We start from the raw sequence: 25,986 nt of genomic DNA, 5'->3' as shown, positions 1-25,986 counted from the left end.
AGATCCATAATTGAAGAAAATAATTTCGATATGGGTTTCGGAGGTGCTATAATTTTACCGTTAGATAGCGCTACCAGTATAAAAACTTATTATTTACTTTGTGATTTGTTTTACAAAATGACGACGTACATACCGTCAATAGAAATTAAATAAAATTAATTATTTAATGCAGCCGAAATTACTTGTGAGATCGATAATTTTAAACTTCGCTAATAAAATACTGACCTGCATTACCAAAAATGCGCTTTAATCATGCATATGCTGATTTACAACTTGTTTTTTATACTACATGCCTTTTTTTGAGCCACGAAAAAAAAATTCTCAGATCGACCCGGAAAAAAAATTTTCTTATAGAATGAGGCCTGTAGAATCCATAATTTCAAACAGTTCCAAGATTGGGCTACTAATTCAAAAGTTACAGCCCTTTGAATTTTCTTTCGAAATTGGTTTCTAGTCTATAACTTTTGATTAAGAAGTCTGATCGAAAAAGTATGAATTGATTTGAATTCTACGCACCGAAATTAATAAGAGAAGATGTTTTCCCGAGAAATTTTGGTGCAGTCGATTTTTGGTAAAAAAGGAAGGTTATATAGTGTGTAAAGCGATGGGGTATACAAGAGGGAATTTTTTGTTTTGCTTGCTTTGAAAGTACCAATAACGTTTCGATTGTTTGTGGATTGATAGCAATACTCTATCTTAATTATAATGTAGAATGGTAACTTTCAATAAAAAAAATTAATTTTATTATTTTTCCAGATTTCTATAAATAAATTTTAGATTATCGAAACGTTATTGGTACTTTCAAAGCAAGCAAAAAATATCATGAAGAATAAATTTTTCTCATAAAAATATTTTAAAAAAAATTCCCTGTTGTATACCCTATCGCTTTACACACTGTATAATTATATTACATATTTTTCAAATTTTGAAATGGCATGTGTCTACAGTCAACCATTTTTATCGATTGTTATCGGCTGCCATGGATACAATAAACAGAACAAAACCTCCATAAATCCATGGCGTACTATTTAAAATCTTGAAACAATAAGATTTTTATTTTTGGTTCATGGCTAAAATTTAAAATGAGATACATCGTAATCAGAAAAAATAATGCAAAAAATTTACTTTCAAATATACAGGATTTACAAATTTACAAATACCAAATTTGGGTCAAATCTCAGAAACGGTGGGCAAATTTTTTATTATTTTCGCCACTAGATTCTACGTCAAAATATCTAAAATAAACCGCTTTTACCTTTTTTCTATCTTACATGAGTAGCAAGATATGATAACATCTCAAAAAGCCAAACTTTTCGTTTTCACCCTGTATCTCAGAAACCAACGTAGCTAGATGGATTCTGTTTACGGTATTAAGTGTTACAAAGTTACGAAAACCGCAACCAACATTAAATGCAGCTGAGATACACTGCTGTCTCAACTAAAATGGGACACACGCTACATTACACCAGGCTGGAGTCTAAATCAATGACTGCTGATCACACATTCACTAGGTAATCATGAAGACTTTTCTAGTGAATGTAGTCTACAGTGCAATGCTTTTGTAAACCTTAAAAATGTGTATACTTATGTATATGTTATCCCACTTCTGATTCATTAGTGAGTTATCGCCAATCTGGAAGTGTTTAATAAAAAATACTTATTAGAAAATAGAAGAAACAAGTGTCGTTCACTTACCTTTCCTCTAAGTAGAAGAATTCACTGCAAAAGAAGCAATTAATACAAAAAATCACCGATTATGAAACAAATAACATATATATTGGAATGGTGAAATCTATGGTTATAGGCAAATAAAAATTCATCCAATAGTTAAGAGTTCGTTTAAATTAAAAAAAAATAACAATGAAGCATGCAACAATTGACATTTGTGTATGAATCAAATTCCAACCTAAACAATTGATATATAAATTTACATACATGTAAATGTAAAAATTTCGAAGAGTAATAAATATAATACATAATTCTATATACACGTTTGACAATATGTAATATATATTGTTGATAAAGGGTATCCTATATATCGCTTAATTACAGCTTATCCAATAATTCAATTATAAAAAGCTATATATCCATATTGCTGTCATAATGAACTATAGTTTTTGAATTTTTCAATCGTAATACATTAACCTGCAGTCTTATCCACAAATTAAATTTCGACTTAGGTCCAATTGCAATTAAACGACCAATCCGAAGAAGCAACAAAACATGTTACAATTAACTTATATATTGCACTTAAGCCACCATAAACAATTTAAATTTCAACTTCTTTGTGCACATGCGGCTATTAACAAAGTAAATGGCACAAAATAAACAACCTTTATAAACGATATCATCTTAAGCTAATTTTTATCTATGCCTCACTTTTTTTGACACAAAAATTTGAACAGAAATTCGTTAATATAGAGAGCAGCACGTGGGGAGCGACCCTTATTTGTTCCAGAATGACGCATAGACAAACAATATGAAATATTTGCTCACTGTCTGTAATAACAAAATTTAACGCACAACGAAATACAATCGATTTTATAATTAATTAGCACCAAGAAGCTAGCATACCCTTAGTTTAAGTGAATATTATACAAGACTGACTATATTTTCTTAAGATCATGATATTTAATATGAAAGTTAAAAAAATTACATAGACTGCATTTATTGAGATTCATACTTGACTTTCTATGGTCTCGGTAACCTACAATTACCTAATAATGTATAAGAGAGCCGCCTATTGGTACAAAGTACCACATTTTTTTTTCCAATTTCATTGGAATTGTGCGTTCTATTCTAGACTGACAAAATAATAAGACTGTGCACATTGTATGATTTGTGCAAGACACTCACCCCAGTTATCTATTACTACGCTAAGAATAAAATCAAGTAGCTTGTTTGTAAAAACTCTCATCTTGTATAAATGCATCAAGATCATACTGAGCGCCTTCGTGATTATGGCTGATATGAGTGTTTTACAAAAAAAAAAGAAATAAATAAAGTCATGTAAAATTTGAAATAAAAACTAACAATTTAATATTGCACAATAAAATCCAGAAGTATATAACGAATGGCAAGATAGGAGATTGCTAAAATATAAATAAATTGTTGTCATTTGATAAAATTTTTAGTTTGTAAGCCTAAGCAAAATTAGAAAAACTTGAGACTATGAAAAAAAAACATCTACCTACGGCATACACACATTTCTCAAAAATAAAATCTGAAACACTTAAACTATACAAATAAAATCTTTTGTACAAACACCTCTGAAACTAATTGAACTACATTGCCACAATGTATATTACAAAAACATATTCTCTACAATGTCTTATATATAAAAATTTATTGTATAATTGAATTTATACCTACGTAAATAGTACAATATGAAAAACCCAAGGTCTTTTAAGGATTTAAACTTAGAAAAATTCGAATATTCGTTTGTATAAATTACAGACACAACGCTGTATCAGAATCAGTCTTTCTAATTTACTTTTTCGTCACTCAAAGAATGCTTGGTGATAAAATGAATGTGTGAGAAAAATCATTTAAAGCCACCAGTGTACAAAATTCAATAAAATTATAGCAATAAGGAATTTTCATAATTCCCCGTTTCAGGTACAACAAATTCTAACTGCTATTTTGTTTAAATATGTGATGTTTCTTATAATTAAAATCAAACCAGTATCACCAAGTCGAAACAACTTATAATCACTATGTTGGCCACACTGTTAGGAAGTCACTAAAAGTCTACGATCACACTTAATATAAGTTTATATCTGAAACTAAGTTGAGGGGGCTTGAGATGCTATTCAAATGATAAATTAAGACTACCTCTTAATATATCAAGAAGAGGAAATTTCTGTAACGTACACGTTAACGATCGAATCCGTACGAGACCGCTTACCATTGTTATGATCGATCGAGTCGGAAGTTGTCTTCTACACCATCCGAAATGAGATTTATCGTAGGGTCGGATAGCATCTGCAATCCGTCTAGATCGATTGGACCTAGGCCCTCGCGCAAACTTTCCTCGGAAAGCAGTTCGGCTTCTAGCTGTTTTGATAATGTCAGTTCCTGTCTTGTAATATCATCTGCCGTTGAAAAGTCTAGAAGATAATCTTTCATAAACATGTTGTTATTATACTATCAGTGACAGTGAATATCGCTAAATAATTTAGTGTTTCTTAAAGGTCAAGGTTGGAGATTTTGTCAGGTACATACGCCAAAAAATACACAGACCAAGTCAGTTTGATTCCCTATAAAATGGCCGATGTACTAAGGTATTTTCTATTGTACCATTAAAGCAGGTAGATACACTAACATGATAGAGTGACTCCTAGTTATGTATTATACAGGTTGATAATGGGATGTTTTCAGCATCAAGCGAGTTCTGAACTTCATTTTACTTCGTGTTCCGTGTCCCATTTCTAATAGGAATGACAAATGGTATTAGACTAAGACTAAGATGTCAATTTAACATCCGCTACAAAATAAAAAAATGTAATTCATTTCAGTTTATTCAACTTACTACTTTCATCTTCTCTGTGCTAATATACAGGATGAGTTTTTTTTTTATTTTCACTATGAGGTGCTAAGTGGCTTACATGGACATTGGGCAATGATACATGGAATTTTTCCTGATTAATTTTCCCTTTCAACGTTTCTTGTAACTCTACAAAGAGGGAAGTTATCGCAAAAAATTAGAAAAATTTAATTTTGCAAGAATGGCGTTCATTTATTTCCAAAGACAACAAAAATAATCCTTAGTGATCTTTCCTCGGCCTTCCGATGATTTAAAAATCAAATTATTATGATTTGTGGGTTTTGAGTAAATCACTACAACTTGCTCTTTTCTTATGGACGCCATATTGGATTTTTACACTTGATAGAGAAGAAAATGTTTCCAAATAGAACGATGGAAAATTATCAGAGGTGTCAGACAGATGATTTTGGTGAAAGTTGCAACACCGGAGGTCGGGGGGAAGGGGGATACCATCCAGTAAATAAATAAACCTCATATAAATAAAGTTATCGTATAGTGGAGGGTATTCCATATGCCCCAGACTCCCAGTGCTACGTTCAATAGCGTCTTACTGAAAACTGGAATGAGAGTAGTCAGGCAGACGGTTTTGGGGGAAATTACAACACAGGGGGGTCTAGGGGATATGAGTATGGTATCACACTTGCTTAGTATTACTAAATGCTACCAAATAAAACAAAAGTTCCACAAAAAATAAGGTGACCACGCTGTATATACTACCTACGATAATGCACACATTTTGCTTGAGAGCTGGCAACTGATTAGAAGGGGAAAGCTGTCTGTAACCCCTCGAGACCACCAATGTTTGCTAAGAAACGCCGTCTTGGCGTCAATTTGCGTCATGAAAGCATAAAGTTTGTTGTTATTTTTGTGTTATTTAATGCAAGTAGTAAACTTTGCATTTCTTTGTTGTTTATTTATATTTTTATAAATTTCCAAATTGTTTTTGAAATTTCAGAACAGAACTGAATCATGTGTTTGATACCGTTAACTTTTATTGTTTTGTAGTCACGTTCATTTTTGGTGTAAATGTTTGCTAAATTTATGTTTACGCATTAGTTACGACACCTAATGCCGGGGCTGTTCTCGAATCTCAACTATAGGCTGGGAGAGTCCATCTTTACCCATCTGAGGGGTGACACTGTGCTAACATAAACACCTCTATGGTATACATAAGGTCATGCAATTTTCCATGTTGCTTCTACATGCTTTATAAAACTTTATAAAACACAAGTTGGTTAAAATTAGTCAACTTTCAATTTTTCCTCTCCGAGATAGAGTGGCATCCACTTCCAGGGTAAAAGCAACCCTCGGTACCGGTCAACTCGGAAGAAGAGGGTAAGTAAAACTTAAATCCAGATTTGTATGAAAATCGGTAACGATCATTGATTGGACTACATATATGGATTTTGATAACTAACTGACCTGGTCTTTTATGTACAGGGGGGCCAACTAAGAATGAGGGGTACTGTATCTGAGAACCTATCCATCGTAGAGGCTTGCGGAAAAAAAAGTTATTACTAAAACGGCCACGAGAAAAACCTGGAAAATATTTTTAAATTTTTGAAATGGCCGCTAGGGGGCGTAACTGCAATCTGAAATTTAAAAAAGTGATGTTTCTCTGAATTTCGCTATATTAACCTAACAAAAAAAATGTCCGGCCTTTGTAGTCGACGATAATCTGAACCTATTTTGTTTGACAATTTTTGCTGTACCTCTAAAAATGAAGTGGTGGGGGTGTATTCAAAGGTTTCCGTAAAGAACACCCTGTATCTTCAAAACGGCTGATCCGATTTAAACAAACTCGGGTTAGTTCAAAAGAGCTATTCTTCAGCTACAAATATTATAATATTTGTAAGTTTTGTTAGTTTCACATATCACCGCTTGAGGGCTTTATGACAGAAATGGTTAATTTTCTCAAAAAAATTAAATTGGTTGGTTTATATCGAGATGCGGTTTTCGCGAGCTTGTTTAGGTATAATTTAGCTACTTTTTCTTGAAAAAAATCAAACCAACGCATTTAATTTGTTTGAGAAAATTAACAATTTCTGTCGGAATGTCGAAAAAAGCCCTCAAGCGGCAAAATGTGAAACTAACAAAACTTCAAATATTATAATATTTGTAGCCGAAGAATAACTCTTTTATTAACCCGAGTTTGTTAAAATCGACTCAGCCATTTCGAAGATACAGGGTGTTCTTTACAGAAACCTTTGAATACCCCCCACTACTTCATTTTTAGAGATACAGCAATAATTGTCAAACAAAAAAGGTTCAGATTATTGTCGACTTCAAAGACCGGGCATTTTTTTTGTTAGGTTAATATAGCGGAATTCACAGAAACATTACTTTTTTAGATTCCAGTAAAGTCCCTAGATATAGAAAGTACCGCAAATTTGCTGCCAACTTAAAAAAATTGACAAATAAAATCTGAATAGCTGTAATTTTTTATAACCTAACTTCATAGTACTGTCATGTTTTATAAAAATATATACAGATATCTCCAAACAGGTGGAACAAACAATCCCTAACATTAAAGTTACTAGAATCTGGTTTTTGGGCAAAAATCATGCGTTCCCTCTCTAACACACGGGCCCAATGGATGGCGGTACTTTCTATATTTAGTGACTTTAGATTCCAGATTGCAGTTACGCCCCCTAGCGGCCATTCCAGAAACTTAAAAATATTTTCCAGGTTTTTCTCGTTGCCATTTTAGTAATAACTCTTTTTACCGCAAGCCTCTACGATGGACAGGTTCCAAGATACAGTACCTCGCATTCTTATTTGGCAACCCTGTACAACCTGACACACAATGTTTATTCCACCCTCAACAAATGTGAAACTGAGAATTTCTTTGTCTGTACCTGTTAGTATAATATCAGGTATGCTAGTTGGAGTATTTGGTGTTGTATGTAGACTAGCTGGAGCTGTGGGGTAGACCATTTGCGACGGAGATGTGCTGTAGTAACCTGCATCGCCGGACAGTTCCGCGGTCCCGACGCCGGTAATATCAGACAGCGTTTGCGATTGCGTCTGCGTAAGGTGAATTGTCCCCGGTTGATCGACGTACGACATATTGCTAACTGGACTAAGAGGTTGGTCCACCTAGAAATCGAAATGGTACTAAACAAAACATCCACCACGATCGATGCGATAGTCCAAAAATCATCTTGTACTGCAAGATGGTGTAAGAAACTCATGCAGAACTACTACAATATGGATAAGAAACTAATTTCAGATGGTGTAAGCCTTATATTAATTAAATCGATTGCACGACAAATAGTCAAAACTACTGTTAAATAAATAGAAACTAAGTACATGCTAAGAAAAGTTGAGCTGTTTAATGAAACTGTTCGAATATTTTATTATAACTTTTGATAGAAATTGTTATAGTAAAATATTCACTACAAAGATAAATAAAATTAATCTGGAAGATACTGGGGAGTAATAAAAATAACGTATCGTAGACCGTTCCAAAGACAATTAATGGGTGAAACGATAACGATGTGCAAAAATAATGAAAGCTAAGCGATAAAAACTGACAGGACTACGAACATGAACTGACTTTCATTAAATTAGTCACCTGCACTTGAGCAGTCCATGTGCAGCCTGACTCGACAAGGCTGGCAACCAGTTGTGCCCAATCCTAGCAACAATTATAACATGTAACTAACTAAAATACACAGACACAAGGTAAATGTAACGTCCTACTTTCTCTTGATTAGTCCACGTTAACACACTCAATATGGGCGTGGCCTCCTTATTTAAATGTGTTAACGAACATGATTGTCTGTCACAAGTTTGTTTCTATTAAACAGCACAACAACAACTCTCGGCGAGTTAATATGCTAGTACATAGTGACCTGTCTAAACTGTTACCTAATTGATGAGTGCGTTTCCAACGGCTTATGCTAATGAAATGTTAATGACACGATAGGTAATGGTATAGTTAAATCGCAACACGGGTGAAACCGTTACTTACCACGCCCTGTTAGCGCAAAACAATACAAATGTTATGTTTATGTGAAATGAAGAATAATCCGCGACGAAGTCGATACTTACCATCGAGAATTGTTCAAAATGTTGCTGCAGCTGATTTGCTTGGTGTTGATTTAACAAATAGTCGTTCGATAGCGGACTAGGTGCACCCGGGCTACACGGTGCGGAATGGTGGCCGACGCCGGGAGACGACTGCGGACTCGGTCTAGGACTTCTATAACCCGGCTGTTGTAACTAGAACGCAAGATATAGCGAGGTTTGACGGTAGTACGTTGACTTACCGTCGGTGATGGCGATTGAGGGGGTATTTGTTGATATATTGATCCCATTCCGCTAAGTTGCGTGTAATCTGTCTTTTCTAATAACGTTATGAGGTTGTTTTCTAATGCTACACCCTAAAATAGTGGCCTATATTATTCACTGGTAACAAGCCCAAATGAAGTATATTGTTGTTTTCCAATTGTTTAAAAGCACAGTCTGAGACACTTACTTGAAATACATCACCCTAGCTCACAACTTAGCAGGAGTTGGTTTAAAAAATGCAAATTATAAAAACACACACTTTTTTATTATGAAAAACATAAACAAATTACTAACTGTGTCAAAGGCCAATAAATAATGCACTAACCTTAAGCAAACGGATCGTCGTCTTGGAGCTAAATGAGGAAAAACGGCGTAGCATAGACTAATAATTTTATTTTTCAATATGCTCCCCCTCCCGCCCCCAACAATTTGCAGCAAATACACCACCCTGATCAATTTTCAACGCCTTTTCTCCCAAATATTCTTCCATAATTAAATTTAATTTGACTTGTCCAATTGCGTACTGGGTACATAGGCGCCGTATTTCATAATATAAACATAAAAACACCGTAAAAAATACAGTAAAATAAAAGATGATGGGCCATAACTCATCTATATTGATGTGTGAACTACAGGGTGGTGTAGTTTTGGTCGAAACAATTCTGAAGATGAGAGCGAGCCACCCTGTAGTGAAAAAAATACGTGCTGTGAACGTAATTTCGGTTTAAGTATTGGAAATAGCAGTCTGTTCTGTGATAACAATGCCATGTGCGAGATAAGCACGCATGTGTTGCGCTAAACTTTCGGCCAGTTGACTTGCCCGTGGCTTCGGAGACCTTTCTGACACCGCTGGACCAAGAGCAAGTTTTTTTTTTATTATACCCTGGTGGCGCCTGAAATTACCACGGACTACTGCAATTTGCATCTTTTGTACAGCGAACCCACTATATACCATAACTATATTACATGCCCTTAGATACAATTTCACTGCTTGCTTTTGGTTTTGGGTGTCATTATGGGAATGTACCCAACAATTTGACACAGACTATGCAAAGGTGAGATTAATCCATTAGAATTCAACTTTCCTGAACGTGAATTTTCGTTGGGAGTGAATGTTTAGGCGGATCTTCCCTGTGAGAACTACTATTACATTAAGATTAAGGGAAGACCGAGGGGTCTCTCACTCGAAAAAATTTGTACACATGCTCTGCAGTGTTCTTAAAAATGGGAACACTGCAAGACACTGCGATGCAGTGCATATTTTGGTATTTTTGTTAAAAGAAATGAAGATAATAATAAATAAATAAGACTACTCAAACACTATATTTCATTATTGTATTTTACCTTTTATTTTAAAAAAAAGTGCTATTGTGGCTACTGTCCGTCTGTTCCTACCGGTGTTCGATCGCTACTAGTTCTTTATATTAAGAGCTATTCTTCTACTTTTTTTGCTATTTACAATTGTTCGTTATGGTGTCCAGATAAGCACCAAGGGCCAAGGAAGGAATTTTTTCTGCGTCTCTTACGAAAAGTTATTGTAAAACCTCAATTTTTTTCATGAACCTACCATAATTTTACAGTTTTGCCGTTTATTAAAGATGCTCGAGACCGTCTATAATTTTGAACTGTCTGTCTGTCTGCCTCCGTCAGTCTGTCTTTCTATGTGCAGTTGTGCTCAATAACTTTTGTATTTGCGCAGTTCAATTTATTAAAATACTTGAAATGAAATTTTGTATGTAGGCACCTCGAATAAAGATAAAACTAAGGCCAAATACATTAAATGTGTTTTGCGCATGCATAACCCGATGCGACTAAAAACACGTAAAACAATTATTGCGCATGCCCAGCCCCACATTCGTTATTTGTGAACCAATCCTTCTAAAATCTTAGGGCAGGATTCTTGTGAAATTGAAGTAGCACATCAAAAATGATTTTAGTAAAAGTAAACGTATCGCATATTGTAAACATCGAAATAATTAGCGCATGCGCAAGATGCGCAATATCAACTTCTTCTCTTATTTATCGAGGTATGTATCTTCTTGAAATTTTGATCACAGCTGCTTCTCTTAAAGGCAACATATTATGTCATATTGTAAACATTGGATGTGCGCATGCGCAGTGCCAACAACCATGTTTATAAAGATGTCTTTGAAATTTTAACCATAGATGCTGCTAGTAATGGTATCTATCGCATATTATTGCAAAAATCAGTGCGCAATGCCAACTTCCTTATCTATGGAGACACTTCTTTGAAATTTTAACCATATATACTTCTCGTAAATAGAAACATAAAGAGATAGGTATGGGCTTTTGGGGGGTACTGGTCCGTGCATGGAAAATGCGCTAAAGTCACGTGCCTTAGGACGAAAACCTTTTTACTTATTTCTTCTTGTTCTATATCAGCATCAGTCAGTGTATCATTTGTTATTCATTTTAATTGAAATTGTCAGAAAAATAGAACTTGAGGTCAAGAAATTGATCAAGTTATTCCATCCAATTGTGTGTTTACACTCGACAAGTTTTCTTGTCAAAGCGACTTGAACAAGAAATTGATCAATTTATTGTTGATGTAAAATCAGTTTAAAATAAATAGTTAATCTCTGTTAAGATATTCCATATGTAAAGGGTTACCATGTCGCACAAAGAAATGTATTGATAAAAACGAGGATAAAAATCTGATACAACTGTATACCGAACGATCTTCGAGATCTTCACGCATCCATAAATTTTACAATACACCTTAAGGGGTTGATTCTGTCCCACCAGATCAGCATCGCTTTTAAAACATTGCATGCGCAAATACAAAAATTGGGTTGCGCATGCGTAATTTTTGTTTTCATTTGCATAGTTGCTCGAGGTTTAAAGAATGTGTACCAAGACAAAAAACGAGACATTCATATGTTCTTTGTAACAATAGCGACCTCTCTTATATCCTTAAGAATATGTGTACCAATTTTCAAAGCGATCGGGCGTTTCTAAACAAAGCTGTCATACGCACGGACAGACACGAAGACAGACATACAGCAATACAAAATTATAAACGATCTCTAGGATCACTAATAATGCGACACTTTGCCCCTTTGATCCCCAGCTTTATTTTTTTAAATTATTATTGATTTAGAAACATTAATTATAAATTAAGATTCACCGACCTTCCTCAAGATGTGCACTAAAAAAAACGAAACTGAATTATATACACCTGGCCTTTCAAAGGCAACCGCAAGGATAAACACGTCGATAACGGTCGATTAAGCAAAAATCAGCACATTGCCCACAATCATAAAATAAATTTATGGCGTCACACTGCAGCATTCGGAACTGCACTGTGGACGGAAATATGGGATACTGCAATGCACTGTGGCGCACTGTGACACACTGCAGAACACTGCTAGACACTGTACAGTGCAAAAACAAAATGTGTACACATATTGGGGGCAGTGAGAGACCCCTCGGGGAAGACACATGAATTTATTTTCGATATAGGGCTGTAATTACCAAATTTCCATTTTAACACAATTAAATACTACATTTTTTGTTGAACAATTGTTATAAGTATAATGGATCACTCTTCCATTACCAAATCCTATAACGGGTGACAGCTTTGCAATTTCAAAAATTTTGGATTTGTATTTTGTTCAACATAGGAAAATTGACACAAATACCGCTTCATAGCGAACGTGAACAAAAAATTATTATTCTTGGTTTATTTCAAGTACAAAATGGAAGGTTTTCGTGTAACTTCAAGACCACAGTGTGTGAAAAAATTGGTTCGTAACTGACACTTTTAGCTACGTTGCAAGAAATATTCTGGCGTATGTGTGAGAATTTCCAGTTGGAATTCGGGAACCAGAATGTGCAATTAGTGAGTGAAATCTATTCGAACAGTAGTAAAGAATTAGCAGTTTATCTTTGGGTATAAGCGTATTAAGTAGCGAGGTCCTCTAAATTGCGAGTGCGCCGTGGAGGAACATTAAACAAATTCGGGCTTGTGCCAAATTACGAGTTACCTGCAATTTTATATGTACGAATAAATGAATTACATTAAATTCTGGAACAAAAATAACTTTTTACAAGCCTGATTTGTTGCAAGGCCTTTTATTTACTAGTGGTAAAATATACGCAAAGGAACATTTTCGAGTCGGAGAAACGCTTTTCAAATAAAAAACGAGATTAAGAACTGCCATTAAATGTTATAGGCAAAGAAGTTTTTCGGATCGCTAACAATTAACAACTGGTCCTTGGTCGAAAATGTCTTTTCGCACGAAGTCCCTCAACAACATCACAAAGTTTCATTAGCTTCCCACCTTTTTCCAACCTGGTAGAGGTTCAATTTTATTTTATGCACTTGGGGTCATCATGCCCTTCTCCTAATACACATTAATAATCTACATACCTGAGCATAAAAAACACAACACAACACAAATTGAGTTTAGGTACGCAAATACTTCAAGTAAGCAGCTCTTCATTTACAAAGATGAACTTAAACATGATTTCTTTGTGGAAATAACAACATTTATAATTCTATAGCGATACTCGAAAGCCTACCTTATTATGATGAAGATACCTAGAATTAACTGGAACTGACAAATGATTCTGTAACAAAAAAATAACAGAAAACATGCAAAAGAAATGTAAGAAAAAAAAACGATAAAGCAAAACGGCATGCTACCAAGTGATCTTGAGCTCACTAATCAACTAGTGCTTACTTGATGATGTGAGATTGGAGGACCTGAAAACGGAAAGCGCCCTTGCTGTTGCCGGACACCTGCTGGAACACTAGTTGGTGATAACGTCGATGATGGACTTGTATTGACAGGACTCTGAAATGTGACGGGTTAGTGGGCGCGATAAAATTAAGATTACGTACAGAGCTGTAAGGTGAACTACCCTGGTCCTGATCTTGGTCAAGAGGGGTATGAATAGGTGATGGAAAATGAACACTAGTAAGATCAGGCAATGAACCTGTATTGTTACCTATTGGTATTTGTACAGTACCTGGTTCATGCGCCGAAGGGTATATGCTGAAAGAAACAATTACTTTAACTACCGAACGCTAGAAATGTATTTGATTGTGCCATTGAGTAAAAATCAAATAATTACTTTATTCCAGGTACCCTAGGCACCTCGCACGATCTTGGCCGTCCGTCGTGTTGCTCTGGACCGTTTAACGTTTGCAACATCCACCTACTACTCGAGTTCTCCTTTCGTTCACCACCCATTCCACCCTAAAAACACGCAAATCAATTGGTAAACCAAACACTCGCCGGTATAACCTGCATGGCACTTTGGTGCAAAGCTGAATCGCTATTTGTGCGTCTCCAGCCTGTATCTGACGGAGGACTTAAAAAAGGGCTAATTGAGTAGGGCGAGGTATCGTGTTTTCTATCGGGCGGCCTTCGCATCGGACCGCCCTGTGGACGTGACGATCTACCTTCTCTGTTATATTGGATTTTCATTTGTATCGGATCTTCAGGCTGTAAATAAAGACAAAAAAAATTATTAAAAGTGTGCAAATTGTAACTATAAAATAAGCAAGTTGGCAACAACCGGTATAACCACAGATCTCACAAAATATTTCAGATGATTTCCTATTATCGACATCATTATATGTACAGGGTGGCCAAATAAGAATGCGATGTACTGTATCTGGGAACCTGTCCATCGTAGAGGCTTGCGGTAAAAAAAAATTATTACTAAAACGGCCACCTGGAAAATATTGTTAAGTTTGTGCAATGGCCGCTAGGGGGCGTAACTGCAATCTGGAATCTAAAAAAGTGATGTTTCTATGAATTCCGCTATATTAACCTAACAAAAAAATGTCCGGTCATTGAAGTTGACAATAATCTGAACCTTTTCTGTTTGAAAATTTTTCTTGTATCTCTCAAAATGAAGTGGTGGGGGGTATTCAAAGATTTTCGTAAAGAACAACCTGTATCTTCGAAACGGCTGAGCCGATTTAAACAAACTTGGGTTCTATTCTATTCTTCAGCTACAAATATTATACTATTTGAAGTTTTGTTAGTTTCACATATCACCGCTTGAGGGCTTTTTTCGACATTCCGACAGAAATGGTTAATTTTCTCAAAAAAATTAAATGCATTGATTTGATTTTTTTTTCATGAAAAGGTAGCTAAATGATGCCTAAACAAGCTCGCGAAAACAGCATCTCGATATCTTGTTCCTAACCTAAAATTTAGGTCAAAGAAAATTTTATACCCTCAAAGTTTTATTTTTTTAAGCTAATTTTTCCGAAATTATTTTTATATATATAATTTGTGCCCCTAAGGTGGGTCGATTTAAAAAATGAAGCTTTTAATGCCGCCGTAAATGCTCGAAATGCTGGCCATCACGATAAAAAAAAAATATATATACAGAGTGGCCCAACGAGAAGTATACAGAGGGCTTTTAGGGTATTAAACCATTTCAAATGCGAATATCTCCGAAACGAATCAATGGAATTTAAAAAACAAAGCAGATTAGTAATCACGATTAAATTGGCTTTCAAATAATGTGCCATTTGCCATAGGATTCCATTTAAAATTTTAGGGGTTAAGCTCCCTACGTAGAGGGGTGAAGACTTGGGTTCGTGATTTGTCTTCCAAAAGTGGTCCCCCTCGAATACAAAATTGACGTGTTCGAGGATTTTTCGAAATTTCTAAATTTAATACCCTAAAAGCCCTCTGTATACTTCTCGTTGGGCCACTCTGTATATATCTCAAGATATCGAGATGCTGTTTTCGCGAGCTTGTTTAGGCATCATTTAGCTACAATACCTTTTCATGAAAAAAAATCGAACCAATGCATTTAATTTTTTTGAGAAAATTGACTATTTCTGTCGGAATATCGAAAAAAGCCCTCAAGCGGTGATATGTGAAACTAACAAAACTTCAAATAGTATAATATTTGTAGCTGAAGAATAGATCTTTTGAACTAACCCGAGTTTGTTTAAATCGGCTCAGCCGTTTCGAAGATACAGGGTGTTCTTTACGGAAACCTTTGAATAAGGTTGAGATTATTGTCAACTTCAAAGACCGGACATTTTTTGTTAGGGTAATATGGCGGAATTGACAGAAAAATCACTTTTTTAGATTCCAGATTGCAGTTACGCCCCCTAGCGGCCATTGCACAAACTTAAAAATATTTTCCAGGTTTTTCTCGTGGCCGTTTTAGTAATAATTTTTTTTACCGCAAGCCTCTACGATGGACAGATTCCCAGATACAGTACCTCGCATTCTTAGTTGGCCACCCTGTACTGTTAAATTTTTCAAATATTCCGAGGCGTTCTTTTCGAGATATAGATCGGGGACATTTGTCCCTGTATAGAGAGAACGAAACGTCTTGACCGATTTTTATGAATTTTTTTTGTATATTTGGTATTTATGAGAATATGTTGTAACGTATATTTCATACCGTTAGGTGATTATATAGCTCTCTCATCCAAAAAAACGTAATAGTTTTTTTGTACTGATTCTCGTAACTCCCAAGACAATTATGAAATACCCTGTATTATCCCCTGGGATGTCCAGTTAGCTTATACTGGATGCTAGCTCATACATTGTAAAAAATATAAATTTGTGCAAATGTCAACTTTAGATGGTTGCGCATCTATACAAATTATTTTTGAATGTACAGAGTGTCCCATTTTTACCATGTAAATAAATAACTGATTTTTGAAATAGAACACCCTGTATATTTTTAGTTGTTTTAATGTCATTTGTTAACCTCTACATTGAAACCTTTTGATTTTTTGTCAATGTTGCCATTCTATTAATTTTTTTCTGAATAATTCCACATAAGCAAACCTGACTTTGATCAATCGTAGCTATCACGTTTTTTTTAAGTTATGAAATAAATTTGAGTAATAGTGCCAATCCGAGTACCGGGTAACACTTTGATAATGAGGAAGTTTGATTTAGAGATACAGGGTGTTTCCAATGAAATGGTAAAATTTCCGAAATACAATACAAAAAACAAAAGAATGCCCGAAAGTAAATAAGGGTTGCAAATTATTTGCTGCAAGTGTAAAATAAGATTAATTAAAATGATGAATTTCAATAAAGATGAATTAGTCCTTTTAATTAATCTTATTTTACTATGAAATAGGGAGTAGACTTGCAGTAAATAATTAATTTGTGACACATTTTCTTGTTTTTTATTATCATGGCCTACTTCGGTGTATAAACATGACGTAAGTAATTAATTAATAGGTAGGTACTTTAGTGAAAATTATTGAATAACCTAAAAACTACGAGGTTAGAAACAGAACAGTCCTTATAAAAATTGAAGAGTACACACAAGACTATCGATCGAATAGCGAATTAAAATAGTGGTACTTCCATTTGAAAAAAATTTGATAACACTCGTCCACCAGCGCATGCGCAATTCTGACCAAAAGCTTTTCAGCTCTTCCTTTTATATCTAAGAATATATGTACAAAATTTGGTTCAAAAATGATTCAGCTGTTTAGCTGGAAATGAGAGTACAGACAGACAGACAGGTCAACATTTCGTAGAAAAAGTGGGCGGGGAGTCATTTTTAACCCCAATGCAATACCTCTCTTACTAACTCGCGGGGGGAAAAATAGTTATGACACTTTGAAATTCGGAAAATTTACCATTTCACTGTGAACACCCTGTATCACTACATTCAACTTTCTCATTATCAAAGTGAAGAGATTATTACTCAAATTTATTTCTTAACTTCAAAAAACAAAGTCGCTATGATTCATAAAAGTGAGGCCTGCCCATAAGGAATTATTTGGGAAAAATGGCAACATTGACAAGTGCCATTTGCCATAGGATTCCATTTAAAATTTTAAGGATTAAGCTCCCTACGTAGAGGGGTGAAGACTTGGGTTCGTGATTTGTCTTCCAAAAGTGGTCCCCCTCGAATACAAAATTGACGTGTTCGAGGATTTTTCGAAATTTCTAAATTTAATACCCTAAGTCCTCTGTATACGTCTCGTTGGGCCACGCTGTATATTCAATCAACTAAAATCATATACATATTTATTCGAGTTCAATGAAACCAGAGGGTTAGATTTTGAATTTCAGGTCTTAAGAGGAGGCCAAACTTCCACAAACTAAGGGTTAAATTAAGGGTAAAACAATTTTATTACTGAGCTAGCCAAGGGTAAATAAAAAAACAGAAAAATGTTTACCAATGCTGTAGAGGTTCAATTTTATTTTATGCAAATGAGGTCTTCGACCCTTGTCGTTACAGCATCTTAAAAGTAACAGAACTTATTGCAAAGTATTACTGTCGCAGGAAATAGTAATAAATAATTCTTGAATCATTTGTTTACGTGAAATTTGTCCCCCAAAAAATTGTGGAACCATAAACCATAAAAATTAATATTTATTCATATTTCGAATTGAAATAACTTCGAGTAGAAATCAAGGCAAAGGTGGATGAATAAGAAACTAGTTGAAATAATTATATCTAAAGACAACCTGTTTTAGTACGGTTTATTAATTACTACATTCTAATTTATGTTTACAAGTTACTCATAATTAGTATAAGCATTTGTTTAAAATCTCGAGATTCGAGCTACAACAATTAGAGCCAATAAGATATTGAACTAGTATTAAAAATTATCCCAAAAATGTACTTTGTCGAAGACGCATCATGAAATTAAGCCGAGAATTAAGCAAATATTCAAATAATTTTTTCAACAAGAAACAAAAAAAATTGTGCCCGCGAAACCTGTCCAATTAAAATAATCGCAAGTTCCATCTAATTTTTAAATCATTTAGCGTCCTTCATATGTTACACTTGTCTAGTGTTTATGCATATTGTATTAAAATAATATACAAACTGTGTTAACACCAAAACTTATTCTGCAAATTAAAATTTATAATATTCCAAGGTTTGTAAATTTAACCAAAAATTCAAATTCCCATTCTTTTCACCTAAAAGTATGGGTATCTCGCTAAAATTCTTGCATGCACCATACCTCTTTGGGAAAAATTGGTTATTGTTTCGCACTCTCACGATTAAATCGCGAACAGTTAGAAACTGGATAATAAAGAAATGACCTCCACTATATTGCCAGTCAATTATGATTTATGGACTGCGAAATTCCATTACTTATCAGTTAACAACAATAAACATTTGTACACATATGCAATGTGGGTGTCCCATAGTGATTTGTAGCAGTAGGTTGTAGCTTGAAAGTAACAATTACCCCCCAGTATTATTGAAATTTTCAAAACTTTTTTGTTTTTTAAATTAGTAGTAGTACAAAATGTTTTAGGACATTTGTTAACAATCTTATTGGAAAGGTGGTACTAGCAAATCTTATGGGATAAAGAACCAAAGAGGAGCTCTCCCAGAAGTATTGGGCTCTCCAACTTCAAACGAGTATGTTTTATAGACTTTCTAGCCAAAGAATTTCAAAAAATCAAGCTTGAAACCTTTTGAGGTTCATTTTGAAATCAAAAATTTTAAAATTTGAGATCACTTGTCATTTGTTTGTTTGCCTGCCTTTATTTAGCTCTACGAAAGGACCCGAATACGAATCTATCGCGATACAGGGTGTTTTTTTGCCTAATTTAAAAACTGTAAACTATCTTTATTTCTTTAGCAGATATGTACTTATAACGAAAACAAAAGTTGTTTAAAATTATTATTGTAGACTTTCAATTTTCATACAAATCAGCTTGCTTTGATTTTCATTACAAACATACTCGCAAACATGAGTTCAAAAGTATTGGATGGCGATGAAAAAATCAAAGTAGGCTGATTCCTATAAAAATTGAATCTTCCATACCTTTTAATTCTATTAAATGCATTTTTGTTGTTTGCTAAAATAAAAACAGTTTACTCTTGACTTTTAGAATTCGGCAAAAAACATCCTGTATATTAATTGATTTGGCTCATTTTTTCATATCTCAGTTTGAGGCTAAGCAGGAGCGATCCTCAGAACATGAAGATCCAACTCTAAAAAAATTGTTCATATATGTACACCTTATAATTATGGACTCAATTCTTGGGGACACACTGTATATAAGAATCACAACATACACTGTGTCCAAGATTAGGAGGTCTATCATGGGGATGGCAGAAACCACAGAAGATACGAAAATGGTCAAATTAGGGAAAAGTTGTACAGGGTATCCTATTAATAAAGGTCCATATCTATAGAACCCTTTATTGCACAGCTTGGGGAAAAAGATTTTGTTAACAAAAGGAGCCAAGAGAAATCGCTAGACATTATTTTCAAGTTTCTAGGTCTACCGCTAGAGGGCGTACATAGAAGATACGAAGTAAAGTCACTAAATATAGAAAGTACCGCAATCCATTGGGCTCGTGTGTTAGAGAGAGAACGCATGATTTTTGCCCAAAAATGGCGGAAGTTACCAGATTCTAGTAACTTTAATGTTAGGGATTGTTCCACCTGTTTGGAGATATCTGTATATATTTTTATAAAACATGACAGTACTATGAAGTTAGGTTATAAAAAATTACAGCTATTCAGATTTTATTTGTCAATTTTTTTAAGTTGGCAACAAATTTGCACAAAAATGGCGGATGATTGCGGTACTTTCTATACCTAGTGACTTTAATACGAAGATGGTCAAAGGTACAGGGTGTCCTATTAATAAAGGTACACATCTATAGAACCCTTTATTGCATAGCATGGGAAAAAAGATTTCGCCAGGCATATGTCAAAGTTTCAAGTTTCAAGAAAGAAGCCAAAAAAATCGCTGGACATTATTTTAAAGTTTCTATGTCTACCGCTAGAGGGCGAAAATGATCAAATTAGGGAAAAGTAGTACAGGGTGTCCTATTAATAAAGGTCCATATCTATAGAACCCTTTATTGCAGAGCATGGGGAAAAAGATTTTGTTAACAAAAGGAGCCAAGAGAAATCGCTGGACATTATTTTCAAGTTTCTAGGTTTGCCGCTAGAGGGCGTACGATTCATGGCTAAAATATACCCAAAAAACTTTTCTTTTTGCCTAAGCTGTGCATATAACGGTTCCATGGATATGGCCTGCAACCAGAAAATTCAGATTACTTCTGATAGATATGCCAGAAAAACCGAAATTTGCCGATTTCGTTTTTATTTTTTCTGATGTTATTTGAACAGATACAAAAAAAATAAAATATTTCTGATGTTATTTGAACAGATACTAAAAAATAAAAAATAAACACTTTCTTATTTGAGAGATTTTAAAACACTTCACATTGCCACTTTTTGAGCTCTACAAGGCACCGTTAAGGGATTTTCAATGCAACGTTTCGTTTCGGAAAAATCATCGTGCAACTTTATTTTTTATTTTGCCCATAAAAAAGTACATACTCTATTAAGTACCATTTTTTATTACGATATACGGCACACAAAAAAACAAAAGCTTAAAACTGTTGGTTTCAACAGAATGGTGCACCCCCACACAACGCTCTAATCATGCAAGAATACCTATCGCACAAATTTCCTGGAAAATGTTTCCGATAGGTATTCTCCCATGGTTAGTGCGTTGTGCGCAGGTGCACCGTCCTGTTGAAACCTTTGTTTTTTTTTGTGTGCCGTAAGTATGTATATCGTATTTGTAATAAAAAAAAATTGCTCAATACAGTTCGTATTTTTTGTGGCCCATATAAAAAATAAAGCTGATGATGATTTCCATGAAACGAAACATTGTATTGACATTTTTTAACAATCTTATTCATAAGGTGTTTTTATGGGATAATGAACCAAAAAGAAATTGACAAAAACTTGTTTCTTTACTAAATCGAGCGCGTAGAATCTAAAAATGAAGTCAATTTTGAACGGCGGCGCCAATTTTGACCCTTAAAATTTCCAAAAATCCGACATAAACATGATCCCAGTAAAAAATTCGCAACTCGCTTATTTGTAGAGATATTTTCTTGCGGGTTTTTGGCAGAGGAAGGAATATCCGTTCACACCAAAGTGCCTGATTTCTAACTACCCGCTCTCATCCCCAAGTTAGTTTTTTTGAAAATCAGAATCTTGAAATGCAAACTTTTTTAAAATTTTAAGATTCTCGTATTGGAATTTCAGACAATTTTTGATGCAAGATTCACTGATTTTAAATCTTGAAGTAATTCCTATTTTAATTTGGGTTTTTTACAATCTTTTAAATAAATTGTAGAATTCTTAAATCGAATAGAATAAGTTTTTAAATAATTTCGATTAAATTTATCCAAGACCTAACTTCTAATGTGAATCCATACATTTGTGGGGGTACCTATTTCTCGCAGAGACCTTGTAATCAAATTTCAAACCTAGAAACACTCTCCTCTGAATTTCAATTTGAACATCAAAATTTTTAAGCTGGGACCAGGAAAGCTATTCAAAAGCCATAAAAATTTTTAAATTTAAAGTTTAGAAAATAGTCGCCAACTTTCACTCAATTTTAACTTAAAAGTTGTCAAGATTTAGAATAATACAATTCTACAACAAAATTGAGGTACAGATCAAAAACTGTACAAGAAATCTGGAAACAAAATTTCTTGGAAGATTTTCCCAGCTTTCAATTTTAACTTGATAGTCAAACATTCCTAATGAACACGAACAGGAAATATACAGGGTCGCTGGTAAGTCGGGAAATCACGAAAAACATACAAGGTAACGAAAAAAGTTGTATACAATACTTAGTTTCAAAGTTCTACAATTTCTATTAGGCATTAAATGTTTTAATTGTACAGGGTTGGTCATAAAGGCGTGGCACACCAAAATTGCATTTTAAATGGAACACCCTGTATGTTTCTTTTTTGATATTTCAAATCTTCTCTTTATTTCAAAAGTCGATAACCCGCAAACGATTGAATGCAGATACTTTATGCTTTTTACAAATTTTACTAGAAGAATTAAAATATTTAACAATGTACAGGGTGTCGCCAGTAAATATGTCTTGCCCTTTATGAGTACCCTCTTCAGATAGTTACTGAGGAATTAAACCGATCACTATAAGGGGTCGAGGAGGACTGTGGTTGGCAGAAAGTACGAAGCTCTAAGACGCTACACAATTTAAGGCGGGGACAGTGTAACGTGACGTTATATATTGTCAAGTTCAATCTTGCTACTTTCATGTTCATAAACATCATAACTCCACTACATAAAATACATAAAAGTGGCAAACAAATTGTTGGGTCATAACGACAAAAGGGCCGTCATTAACATGCACACAACTACTCACGACAAACAGTTCAAGCACATTAAGTAGACATGCAAAATAAATCTGAATGCAAAGACCTGATCAATTTGACCTGGACAAAGGTCCCTCAATTAATTGCAGTCGAAAATCATGAAGTATCCAGGTCAAATTTGCGACCAAAAAAAAAAACTCATAATAATAAGACATCTGTCAAAACGATCACCTTAGAATCAGTGATATGCGACGTAGTCTTGACGGTGGGGGTCCCTGCTGATACGTTTGGCAGGGATCCCCCTCGAAATGACCCCAGTGCTTGACTGCTGTTAACTCGTAGAGCATTTTTATTGGAGCCACGATCAGGGTGAACCTAAAAATCATCCCACACAATATTAGTCTGCCGTTCACTAAGAATACGTACAACAATGCACTCTGATCACACACAGAATCATTTTTTTTTTTCATAGGTAGTGACTAACATAATGTGTGTGTGGACAAAGTGAATAGACACCTCGCACAATTAAGACATTCATTCTGCATATATTGGATATAAACAAAATGAGAATTGATAAACAATTGAAATTTGGAGATGATTTTCATTTATTTTTTTCAAAAATATTTAATTTTTTGAAATTATGGGCAGACGGAGAGAACAGAAAATATATACTTGGAAAAAATTAAAATTTGCATAAGATTTTGAGAATGCGTAGAAAAGACCAAATTAATGAAAATATGAAACAAATGTCAAAAATAGTTTAGAAACCCGAAATATATAAGAAATTTTGGAAATGTACAAGATATTTGGAGAAAGTTTGGAAAATACTTCAGTACCTATGTCAATTGTTTTGGAAATGAAAATCTGGTGTAACCAAAAAAAAAAAAATAAAAAGTCAAAAACTTCTCAAAACCACAAAAAGTTTAATTCATTCACAGTTTATAGTATCGGTTTACAAAATACAGTTTTATAGAACGAGGGATTTGAAGACCGTGTCCGAACGGTTCCCCTCTCGGTTCCCCTCCAACATTCGAAGAAATGTCTACACCAGGAATCATGTTATGGAAAGCAATTGTCAGTAGGTAATTAAGTCGGAAGAGTGAGACGGCCACAAGCCCTTGCTGACGGTCCTTTCTTCTGTAAAGTCAGAATGTGTGCTGGTTAATGACAGATTCGACGTATGACAAGTTGCCCCATCTTGTTGAAAATGAGCATAAGATTTCCCGTTTAGAGTTAACTGAGCAAAAAAACTCAGTATGGGCGAGTATTGGTATTGAGTTTCTTGAAAAATATTGGACCAATTGTAGAAACACCAATTTTTAAATCGTTAACTATGGTCAATATTGGGAGCTTTTATATTAAAATTAGAACATTTACATTGGTTGATCTTTTGGGGAACTATTTCAATTTTTTATGACTTGTCCGAACTCCCCAAGATTTATGGGGGGTGAGGGGGTCTCCAGAGCTCCAATTATTACAATTGCAAAATCAGGGGCCAAGTTTCACACGTACAATAAACTAAAGTAATTCAGTGTAGGAATTTCCAATTTAGAATAAGATGAAAGTTCAGTCATAGACCTTTACCTTACATAGATTCTGGAAATTCCAATTTCAATTAATCAAATACGCAGTCGAACCTATTTGACCCTTTCACCTTTTTCAATACAGGCAAATTTAATACAAATTGATCATAAGGGACAACAAAAGGTAATAATATTAATATTCAGTTAGTGGTCTATGCAAAGTGCCATAAACAAATGCATTGTTTACATTAATTCCAATTACAAGCATCCTGTAATTGAAGAAAAGAATTTCCATTGATAAATGATCTTCGGCAATTTACAAGGTAAACAATATGCAACTCATGCAGTATTTTTGTTTATGCTTGTTTTGTTCTGTCAAAAACCTAAAACAGAATTATTGATTACAATAAATGCACATAAAAATTTGGTCAACAGGTCGGTACGATTTGCCATGGTATGACCAGGATCCCCCTTTTACGCACTGCGTAAAAAAAATTCGCTGGCAATTGTTTATTTTATTGTAAAACGCGCTCAATTGATTGCAGCATAGCATAAAAGCGACTGTTGTTTACGTCGTCATCTGACAGTTATTTGTACACTACAAAAATGGCCTCTTGTGGTTTACATACCCTAGCAGTCGCATCGGAGACTTCTTTCATTATTTGTTCGAAACGAGCCGTTTCCTCGGCCTGCCTATGCGTATGTAGCGCTATTTTTTCACTAAATTTTCTAGGATTCGCCATGATTATGGCCACTAACACTTGCTCACTGCACTGCGCGAGTATAGCAGCGACTACACGCGCTGTTTCAGGGTCGCGTTCAGTCGATATCTACGCTCGCTGTCTTTCCTACCAAACTACTGTACCAAAAACAAAAATCCAAACACAAAAATTTCCTCACAAAACAAAAACGCAGTCAACGTCTTCGTCCAATCACAACGTCAGATACTAACGCAATTTTCCCCGGAAATTGTTTACAGTCAAACAAAGCAAGCGGCTCTGTTTTTGTTTACATACTAAAATCACTCTTATCAGCTGCGAACGTAAAACGCGATATCAATCTTATCGACGTGCCCGTTAAACGATTAATGGATAACCTTTCAAATTAGTCAACGCCGAATTTATTTGCCATCATTTATCGGGAATACGAATGTTCTTTTCAAATTTAAATGAAATGACTGCATTGCATTGTTGCCACAGCTTCAAATTTGTACCTAACCTCCTCAAAAATAATCCGTATGATTTGCGAGAAAAGGCCATCGCAACACGATCCTGTAGTACAGAATAGCCCTAATGAAAGGAGAATTGAACTTTCCTTTCCCAAAAACCTGTGAAAGCTGAGCCTGCCTGTGTGGGACATAATATAGGTGGATATGGGATATCCCATCCCCAAAAAATTCGATTATCTTTTTCCAAAGGCTACCATGATAGGGAAATAATGTATAGGGTGTTTCATATATAATAAGCAAGTTAGTATCAACTTCAGATAGACCTGCCACTAACTTGA

At 34.6% G+C, this 25,986-nt stretch overlaps 1 protein-coding gene across 7 annotated transcripts; it reads right to left on the bottom strand.

The window, feature by feature from the left end:
• Positions 1-1,316: 1,316 nt before the first annotated feature.
• LOC116167476 (CREB-regulated transcription coactivator 1) lies at positions 1,317-25,625 on the bottom strand. Of its 7 annotated transcripts, XM_031482848.1 has the most exons (15): positions 25,110-25,625; positions 23,189-23,332; positions 14,116-14,316; positions 13,943-14,067; positions 13,710-13,863; positions 13,549-13,662; positions 13,388-13,435; positions 8,821-8,934; positions 8,603-8,773; positions 8,523-8,528; positions 8,124-8,186; positions 7,405-7,645; positions 3,908-4,121; positions 1,696-1,719; positions 1,317-1,633 (listed from the first exon to the last, which is right to left on the bottom strand). In XM_031482848.1, the coding sequence occupies exons 1-13, from the start codon at positions 25,221-25,223 to the stop codon at positions 3,913-3,915; spliced, it is 1,704 nt and encodes a 567-aa protein (XP_031338708.1). In that variant the 5' UTR covers positions 25,224-25,625; the 3' UTR covers positions 1,317-1,633; positions 1,696-1,719; positions 3,908-3,912. The 7 variants fall into 7 exon arrangements, with proteins under 7 accessions (XP_031338708.1, XP_031338707.1, XP_031338709.1 ...); XM_031482847.1 differs by lacking the exons at positions 1,317-1,633; positions 1,696-1,719 and adding an exon at positions 2,702-3,862 and having other exon boundaries at positions 25,110-25,624; XM_031482849.1 differs by lacking the exons at positions 1,317-1,633; positions 1,696-1,719 and adding an exon at positions 2,702-3,862 and having other exon boundaries at positions 3,908-4,109; positions 25,110-25,621.
• Between the last annotated feature and the right edge of the window lie 361 nt (positions 25,626-25,986).

This window comes from Photinus pyralis, unplaced genomic scaffold, assembly GCF_008802855.1.
Source record: "Photinus pyralis isolate 1611_PpyrPB1 unplaced genomic scaffold, Ppyr1.3 Ppyr1.4_LG3b, whole genome shotgun sequence".
Classification (NCBI taxonomy): domain Eukaryota; kingdom Metazoa; phylum Arthropoda; class Insecta; order Coleoptera; family Lampyridae; genus Photinus; species Photinus pyralis.
The sequence above is the reverse complement of the archived record's forward strand: the minus strand, read 5'-3'. Positions and strand labels throughout refer to the sequence as shown.